At 44.9% G+C, this 10,000-nt stretch overlaps 1 protein-coding gene across 2 annotated transcripts in view; it reads left to right on the plus strand.

Moving 5' to 3' along the window:
* Window positions 1–10,000, plus strand: part of LOC125039113 (nuclear receptor subfamily 4 group A member 2-like) — a 40,742-nt gene that overhangs the window by 8,904 nt on the left and 21,838 nt on the right. The window contains exon 1 of one of the 2 annotated variants that reach the window (XM_047632851.1): window positions 6,787–7,501. The exons of the other annotated variant lie outside the window; for it this stretch is intronic. Within the exon in view, the coding sequence (XP_047488807.1) occupies window positions 7,462–7,501 (40 nt within the window). The 5' untranslated portion in view covers window positions 6,787–7,461. Of the gene's footprint in view, window positions 1–6,786; window positions 7,502–10,000 lie in introns of those variants that run through there. 2 annotated transcript variants of the gene reach the window in all.

Genomic DNA, 10,000 nt, shown 5'->3' on the forward strand with positions numbered 1-10,000 from the left:
GGAATCGATTAGACGAACCCACAACGACCGACACGAAGCCATAACAGCCAGAACTACGACCATCACGACTCGCCAACTACGCAAACAGGTGTCGCCCCTTCCCGCCACGGGGCTACCACGCACACGTTAATTTTTTACCCTCCAACCTCTTGGAAGAATTACCCGTTAAATTTTTACTCCCCAGCCTCTTTAAAAATCCAGGCGTCCGCCTCGAATCCGATAGGAGTTTGGGGTCAATTCGGCCTAAATTAGGAGACTGAAGAGAGGGAAATCGAGCTGATTCAAAGGAGCGCAGAGACACAAGGCTGGAAAGTGACGGCTACCACCACGTTGTGTAATCTCGCTGGGAGGGTACCAACTCGGGAACCGGTATTTTCGCTGGGTATTGTTAATGAGCTCGATTTTTATCACTAGCACAGGTCCTCCTCGACGAAGACCAGGGACTTGGGGGAAAATGATGGAAATGTTGGAAAGATGGTGTCACAGAGTGTGCATGTCATGCGCGGACCGAAAACTTCCTGCGATAAAACGTTTGAGGATGCTTATCGTCACAAGGAGGAGTTTTCTTTGTGTGGACGAAGCCGCAGTTGGCATCGTGGGTTCATTTCTTCGTTTTTCTTGTTTTTAAGCATGGGGATTTTTTTTTTAATTCTGTTTTTGTTGATGGAGTAAAATTTAATAAATTACTAAAAAGATGATTATATTATCGCTATTGGTATTATCATTATTTTTATCTTTTATCATAAATAACATCGTCATAATCTGTTTAAATCATTGTTATCATCATTATAATAATTATTAAATTATTATCATTGTTATTTTTATATTATTATCATTATTATTTTTATATCATTATCATTATCATTTTAATATTTTTCATATTATTATTATTACTATCATTATTATTATTATTATATCATCATCATCATCATTATCATCATCATCATCATCATCATCATCATCACCATCATTATTTTATAATTATTGTTATATTATCAGCTTCATTATTGTTACAGTTATCATTACTATGGTTATTATTATAGTCACGATTATATGACTTATCTCTCAGTTATTATCTCGCTACAGACAGGAAACATTAACATTATAAAGTATTATATGTGTCTATCCTAAGCTCTGTTCGTTATATATATCTCTCTCTGTATCTTTCTATCTTTGTACGTACATATATTTAGCCATCCATGTCTGTTTTCTGATATCTACATAAATACTTTCTTAGTTTGTGTGTGTGTGTGTGTATGTGTGTGTGTATGTGTGTGTGTGTGTGTGTGTGTGTGTGTGTGTGTGTGTGCGTGTTTGTGTGTTTGTGTTTGCGTGTTTGTGTTTGTGTTTGTGTGTGTGCGTTTGTGTTTGTGTTTGTGTTTGTGTGTGTGTGTTTGTGTGTGTGCGTGTGTGTTTGTGTTTGTGTTTGTGTGCGTGTGACAAAAAACAAAATAGGCCTGACTTATTGCGTAACCGGGAGAGAAAAAAAATTAGGCTTAGCTCATCATTTACTTATAGCCTCTGCCTCTTTTACATAACACTCTTGTGTCGAATTATATAAAATTAAAAATAAAAGTTCATCTGAATGTATTATAATTTCAACATTAGATTTAAAAAAAATAATTATGGTATAAATGTGCTTTTCCGTATCTTCTTTGTCCATGTTATTTATATAAATACCTATATACTCTTTCTCTGTGTCTGTGGTATATTCTTAAAGGTAATTTTTATCTTAAGCATGTTTTATTGTGAGCTTCATGTGATGCTGATGTGTTCGGCTTGTGTGGCATTTCCAACAAAATTTGCTTGCATGATTTATGTGTATAACGGTGTTGTTCCCGTACTTACAATATACGGATATTGACATGTGTTAGAGAGAGAGAGAGAGAGAGAGAGAGAGAGAGAGAGAGAGAGAGAGAGAGAGAGAGAGAGAGAGAGAGAGAGAGAGAGAGAGAGAGAAAGTGAGAGAGAGAGAAAGCGAGAGAAAGTGAGAGAGAGAGAGAGAGAGAGAGAGAGAGAGGGAGAGAGAGGGAGAAAGTGAGAGAGAGAGAGAGAGAGAAAGAGAGAGAGGGAGATTACAGAACAGATACACACTACAGAGGAATTGAGAGATCGACAGAAATAGAAACAGAGAGATAGAGGGAGAGCAGATAAATAGATAGAGAGAAATAGAACGAAAAGTATTGACACACAACGGCAGAGAAATTGAGAAATCGATCGAAACAGAGACAGAAAGATGATAAAAAAAGGAGCGAGAGAGCGAGTGAATAAAACAGAGAAATTGAGAGATAACGAGAGAGAAAAAAGAGACGGAGACAGGTAGGGAAAAAACAAGAGACAGAGTGAGAGAGTGAAAAGCGAGGGCAGCGTTGCGTGGGGCTTCAGAATTGTCCAGCCAGAGGGCCTGTTGGGGGAATCAGGCAAAAAGTCCAAGGTCTGAGTGTAACCTTCATGGAGCGAAGAAAATCCATGGCGAGCCGAGGACAAAACCTTTTCCTTCCATCTTCCTTGTTGGCGGGGAAAATCGACCTGTTTTCCGCGCTGAAATAGAAGTGGGGAGAAAGGGGTAGTAAGGAGGGGGGGGAAGAAAGAGTGATAAGAAGAGTGTGGAGGAGAGAGAGAGAGAGGAAGAAAGAAAAACACAAAGAAAAAGAAGGAGAGAGAAAGTGATTGAGCATGAAAGTGGGAGAGGGAGATGGAGAGAGAAAGAGAAACAGACAGACAGACAAACAGCAAATCACACAGACAAAAGACACAGACGGAGAATCCTCGACGTGAATATATCTTTAATGCCCACATACATCTAGCCATGTATGTATGCACACCAGCATGCAAGCATATTGGCACCTTACACCACCATATTATCATCGATAAGACCGTATATCAAGAGCAGAGCAGCCTGGAAACAGCTCTGGCAGTGTGCGCTCGCGTGTTGGAGCAATCAAACAGCTGATTATCCAGTTACACCAATAATGATATCGGGGAACATGTGCGAAATGCGCTGTCGAAGTAGCTAAAAGGAATGCCTCTTGCACAACGGGGCTGATGCAGAGCCTGACACTGTGACATAAGGAGCGGTTCTCATTGGCCAACGCAGGTCGGTGGAGGGGGGGGGGGGAGATTTTTTTAAGGAGGAAGAGATGTGAGTAATAGAGTGCGATATGTTATTCATTGAAATGGAATAGATTTGATATATATATATATATATATATATATACATACATACATACATACATATGTATATACACATATAAATACATACATGTGTATATGTATATAAATATAAATATATATATGCATATACATATACATATACATATACATATACAGATACAGATACAGAGAGAGAGGAGTGGGGGAGATATAAAAGAGATGTATGTGTGTATACTTGTGTGTGTGTATGGGCATGTGTACCTCTGTGCGTCCGTATGCCCGTATGCAACTGAAACACATTACCTTCAACTTCTAACAGAAAAAAATTATAATAACGGTTTTGCCTTTGAATCTCTCGAAAGTTACATTTCACGTGATGTCGAAAGTCATGTGACATTCAAAATAAAAATCGCACTTACTTTTGAAATAAGGAACCTTTAAAACAATGAAGGCAAGAACGATTTGTGCTTCGGCGGTCATATTTAAGACAAAAGGTGATTGTTTCCCTGTTTTTTAAATATTTTTTTAAGACTAAGGCCATGCGTTTTCACCATAAATGCGAGTTTTATCTCTCGCGTGGCTGGGCTTCTAAGTGTGGTGGATATTTTTGGACACCCCCACGCACGCACACAAACATACACACCTACGCACGCACACAGACTCACACACATAAACACACACGCGCGCGCGCGCGCGGCGAGAGAGAATGTCCAAGCGATCTACAAGATGAAGACGCGTGTTTGTTATGTAAAGCAGCTTATTCTTTTCTCCGAGGAATACGTCCTCTCTTTTCTTTCTCTTCTTCTTCTTTCTCTCATCTCTTCCCTTCTTTTCCTTTCGCTTTTATTTTTTTCCTCCGTGCCCTATTTCTTCTCTCTCTCTCTCTCTCCCTCTCTCTCTCTCTCTCTCTCACTCTCTCTCTCTCTCTCTCTCTCTCTCTCTCTCTCTCTCTCTCTCTCTCTCTCTCTCTCTCTCTCTCTCTCTCTCTCCCCCTCCCTCTCCCTCCCTTCCTTACTCTCTCCCACTTCCTCTTCCTTTTCCTCTCCCTCTCCCTCTCCCTCTCTCTATATGTTTCACTCTCTCTTAGTCCGTCTTTCCTCGCTCCCATAATGTTTGTTTGACAGTAGACGGAAGCGGCCACGCCGGAGGCCTCTAAACAGCGTCGTCATGATTGTTAGAAAACCAGAGGCAGTCAACAATACAGCGCCTCCATGCCTGGCCTAGCAGCCTTGAGAACCGCCTCAGTCTTTGAAGGTTCTGGTAGTCTGAGGAGGCGCCAGGTACATAATTGAGCGGAGGCTACACTAGATTACATTTTTTTTTTCTCTCTCTCTCCTCCTTTTTTTTCTTTCTTGCGTTCTTACAGCCTCCGGTGGAATTCGATTCTCGGCCTCGGGTATACAGGCTGTTACACTGCATTATCTGACGAAGAGAAGAACGTTCCCCAAAGACAATGAATACCTGACCAGGTTTCTGGGTAGAGTTAGGAAATTATATTGTTGTACAGGGAGGTTGTCTCGGGGCTTCAAGGTCCCTTCGAAGTGTAACTAAGACTTAATACATGGGGGTGATGCTGTCCTGTTTCCCTTTGTCTGCCATTCTTTCTGTTCCTGCATTATTATCTATCATTCTTTCTGTCATTCTACCCGTTATTTATCTATCTCCCTTCCATTCATTGTTTACTGTATGTATATTGATTTTATGTACGTCATTTCATACAAATTTTATTTTTGGTACAAGTTTTTTTTCAAGTGTTACTACAAGCTACGTAAATAATAGAGCGATCATATTTCCTACACCTGATATATCTTTCCTGGAAAATTATCACTAGTATACCGAAGGCAAGTATTAGAGACAAAAATAAACTAAATATAGTTCCGAGTACAGCAGATGATCCCCTGTTCCTCGTCACAGCTGATCGAGGCGGCCGTCACAGGCACAACAGCACCGTCACGGCTGCTTACCTGAGAAGAGCAATTTGTTTGTGTACCTCACCGTAACCATCATTCATTCAGTTCTCTGTAAATGTAGGTAATTATCTCTTGGTTGAAAATTTCCCCATCGAACCTCACTTAATTTGTTGAAATTGTTAATTAGTGATTAATACTATTGCTTATACCCCCGTGTCCAAAATGGGAGACTATTTAATGGTACCCCCACCAAACAAGTGTTGGTTCAGGTGTCCCCTTCGGTAAACGTCCTCAGTCGTGGCCTCTCCTCCTCCTCCTCCTCCTCCTCCTCCCAGGCCCCGGATCGGAACCTATTCATTGATTGGGGTAATGACGTGAAATTGGTTTGTATCAAAAGTAACATTAATGGTCAGGTAAACGGCCGTGCTATTCGGGTAGGCGCCGGTGTAAGCGGAGCACCCTGTCTTTTAGTAACAAATTTGTAATGATAATAGTTCAGAGAGTTTCTTCTTTTTCTTACTTTATTTCTGATTCGGTGTAAGAATAGAAGAGTATTAAATATATAATCATCTATTTTTATAGAAATTGCAGTAGAGGTTTTATTTTTAATTGCTTTATACAGTTTTTTTTTTCTGTGTATACGTGATGCTTGTGTGTGTGTGTGCACGCAAGTGACCTTCGTGTACGTGAGAAGTACAGTAGCGTGCACGTGAGCTGTAACAACAAGTGACATTGCCATCAACGTGAAGAAAGTAAGCGTGGGTACGTGAGGCGTTTAAGTACGTGACCATTTGTAGAATGTCGTAAGATGTTGCCATGAAATCTTACCGAAGGTCTTAAGACTCGGAAAAAACGCCGACGGCCCAACAGAAGAGATAGGACGTGACCGCTGCAGCCGCCCCGCATCCGAACGCCACGTCTGGCCGACATACTGACCGTTCGCGACGTAATTGGCCCGGCAGGACGTGTAGGCCTCGACAGAGTTCCGTTTCGGCGGAAAGCCGTGTTTCATCCAACGGGACTCATTGTCTGCGTCTGTAACGTACCCCGTAGATAAACATTAAAGGCAGCCGGAAATGAGGTCATGAATGGATGGAGAGCAGAGCCAGATTTGAAAGGGATGAAGGAAACGGTTATCCCCCAAATTATTGACGAAAAAAATCACTTCCTCAGCTTTGAGGGCCAACAATGTATGTGGTTTGCGGGCGCGCACGTGGCGGAGCTAACCTTTGGATGCAGGTGTGCAGCTTTGTAGCGAGGCGGCTGCAGGAAGTCGCAGCCAGGAACTGAGAGCTGGCTGGCCGCTCAGGAGGGTTCCGGGGTCCCCGCAGGCCGTGGCCCCCGCGTCCGACGCCGTCCCGAAGGGGCCTGCTAAGCTACAAGGGCGGGGGGACGCACTAGCATCGGTGCGCCCGTAATCTTCATATCTTTTGTTGTGAAATGCATTATTTTTGCCATGTGCTCTTGTTAGACGAAGAATATCGCCATTGGCGGAACGTGTACTTGGAGAGCGCTGTTATTGGCTGCTCGTGTGCCGTGGCCACGCCCCGCGAGAGGGGCGGAGCCAGCAGGGCCCCACCCCATGACCTGCTGACCCGCCGCCCTCTGCGCATGCGTCGCCACCTGCACACTTGTGAATGATAGCAAAAGTGAGCGGGCGGGGACGGCGTGGCAAGCGCGCCATTCCGCGTGAAATGAGCCGTTAGTCAGAACGGTACCATCGAGGAGAACACACGCGTAGCCCGGAGCAGGCCCGCTCAGCCTGCCCGACCGCGACCACCGCCCTCCACACACACCGCGAAAGTGATATTTCCACATTGTTGGCTGGCCAGTTTTTGCTTGTATGCCCCTGGTGCCAGTGCTGGTAGACCAACGCCTCACTCCGTCCCCGCCCGGCCCCGCAGCCACAGCGCCTCCACCTCCTCTCTGACTTCTTGTCTAGTCAAGTCCGGTGGTGCCCGGCTTAGGGTAGCGCCACCGGCGTCCCCTTCCTCAGTGCCAACCCCGCCTGCCTTCTATAGGCCTACGTGTGACGGCTTCCCCTTTAACAAGAAATTAGTTGAGTGACTGGAGTTGTCAGTGACGAAGAACTTGCAGGAGACGTCCGCTCTCCTTTGTGGACAGTGCTGTGTCAGATAACGCTGATGGATACCTGCACCAGTGCCTTACAGTGCCTAGCCAGTGCGTGTGTGTTCCCCCTGCAGTGCATATCCCAGAGGCGCGTGCGTGGATTCCCTTAAGTAGAAATCGAGCCTCCTCTCCGTCCACCCCATTGTGACTTTCGCCTCGCGTGTTAAAACGAATTTTCTCCAATCATTGCATTGCCCTCTTCTCGCTGGATGATATAGTGAGGCCGGAGTGTACATGAGCGCCGACACCGCGTCCTGTCTGCCTGCCAATGTGCTGCCTCTTGCGAACATCCATGCTCCTTGTTGAAGGTAAGGACTCCTGACACTCGGGGCGATCTGCTGGGTCGGCCTCGTGTCTGAAGGCCCTCGAAGGTGATGCTTGGGCCAGCTCGGTACTCACTCTCTCTCTCTCTCTCTCTATCTATCTATCTATCTATCTATCTATCTATCTATCTCTCTCCTCCTCCTCCTCCTCCTCCTCCTCCTCCTCCTCCTCTCGCAGCAGGCAGACATGCAAGGCCTCTGCTCCTGCTGACGTTACGAGAATGTGTTAGACTGTGATGGAATCTCAGGTAGGCGAGAAGGCGAGCCTGGACGAGCAACGCGGGACTTCACGTCTGCGTTGTGGGAAGTCGGGCGAAAGGAGAGGCTTAGGGTCAGCTTCTTCAGGAACCTTTCTCTGAAGGAAGGATATAGAGTAGACCTTCTTTATATGGAATGCTATTGGTAGGGCTAAGTATGGAGTGCCGACAAGCTCGTGTATATATCGGCTAGTTTTATGGCTGGGAAAGGCTTTATTATGCTCATATGATGATCCGTCATACAAGCCCTGTGATTTTCCGAGAAAAAATGGTGGAATAAATTATCCCATCAGATTTCACGATGCACCTTATACATCCCTGCGATCACGACCCATTAAATGTACCATCAAACCATCCAGTTGCTTAGCTTTAGATTGGTGTGAACAGCTATATCACAATCCAGAGGAATCATAATGGGGAGGTTGATCACTTCCTGTCTCCTGGATCTTGCATAAGGACACCTTAGCGTGAATGCATGCTTGCACCAGGGAATTCGCCTCGTAAAAGTTAATATGTGTGTGTCTACATACACGTGTTACTAATATGGTTACCTAGCCTACGCCACATATACCTGCAACTGGGGAATTTCCCCTAAAGAAAAGGACCTTGCGTCTTTATGACGAAATATCATTAGAGAAAACAAGAGTAAAAAAAAAAAAGTGTGCTTCCTGCAGTCACCCCGGGTGCAACCATAGCACAGTCTGCTTGTACTCTAAGTGTACAACAGGTTCCTTGCCATCTCAGGGAGGGAAGGGGGGTGGAAGGGGGGAGTGAAGTGAGAGGACAAATTTGAAAGGGTGTGGCAGTCTCTGAAGGAGGGAACACCACGATAAGAATTATGAAAGTTGCAAGCATGCAATCAGAATAGCAGGACGAGATTGATCGCATGTATTTAGAGATAGTAATACCAGCACGTGGGGTAGTCAATCATCACTTTTAGGGGGGGAGGAGAGGAGGGGAAGGGAGGACGGGGAGGGGAAGTGGGGGATATGCAATAAGTGTGGGAGAAAGTGGTAAGTTATAAGGGTACGTAGAAGGACATTGCGGACAGGGACGGCAGGGGGAGAAAAAGCGGGAAGATTTGAGACCTTTTTCGGGGAGAAAAGGGGGAGACGAGGGGTCGCCTAGGGAGAAAAGCGCGGAGATGGGGGCCGCGTTGGGGAGAAAGGGCAGAGGGAGAAAGGAGAAGATGCTTGAAAAGAGAAATGGGAAGACAAATGCAAGGAAAGGAGGAGGAAGTATCGAAGAGGAAAATAGAGTAAAACGTAGAGAAGAGATGGGTAGAGGAAGAGAGATCCAGAGAGAGAAGAGAGATTTGAAAAAAATAAAAATAAAACACGAACGAGTAGCAGGGAGAAAAAGATACGCCTTAAAAAGGAGTGACGGGGGGGGGGGGGAGGAGAGAAAAAAGGGAGCAAAGCGATAGGGCGTGGCAGAGAGAAAGGAGAAGGTAAAGAGAGAGTAGGAAGGGGGAAGGGGACAGAAAACGAAGGTGTAGCAGGGGGGGGGGGGGCAGTAGAAGGGGGGGAAGGTGTGGTAGGGAGAAAGGGAAGTGAGATGGGGAGGGGGAGGGGGGAGAGGAAAGAGAGAGAGAAAATGATCGGGAGAATGGGGAAGGGAGGGGAAAATATGAGAGTGACCGAGGTTGGGTCAAACAAATTCTTATACTTGTATTCTTGGCTGTGGGCATTCGAGTGTGAAAAGACGTTGAGGGAAGCGCTATTTACTGCTATTTTCACCTACATTTCCTCTGACTATTTTCAGTATATTATATGGGCTGAGAGTGACTGCAAAAAATCGCAAAAAAATACCCTTAAAACTTTTAAAGCCGACGACTTTTATTCATTTTCGAATCTGAAGATTGTTCGAGGCAAAGGACTAACAATACACACAAACACAGATACAGATAAATAGATGTAGATCTTGATAAACAGATACGATGAGATAGATATAGACAGCTAAGATAGATATCGCGGTGGCTGAGTTGGAAGGCTAAGAATTCTCGTTTTCCATTTTAAGCAACTGCGTCTTAAGATAAAGTATTCAGTCGCGCACGCTAAGCTGGTGAGGCCGATCGAATTGAGACTTATTGGTTCAGATGCTCTATTATTCGCCGTCGTTTGTTTGGGTTTATTTACGAATTGGGGAATTTATATTGCTGTTGGCTGGGGAGTTGTTGCGTTCAAGAGATGCAAATAGAGTGATTAGAGTGGCTCTATTGAAAGGA

This window comes from Penaeus chinensis, chromosome 26, assembly GCF_019202785.1.
Source record: "Penaeus chinensis breed Huanghai No. 1 chromosome 26, ASM1920278v2, whole genome shotgun sequence".
Lineage (NCBI taxonomy): Eukaryota > Metazoa > Arthropoda > Malacostraca > Decapoda > Penaeidae > Penaeus > Penaeus chinensis.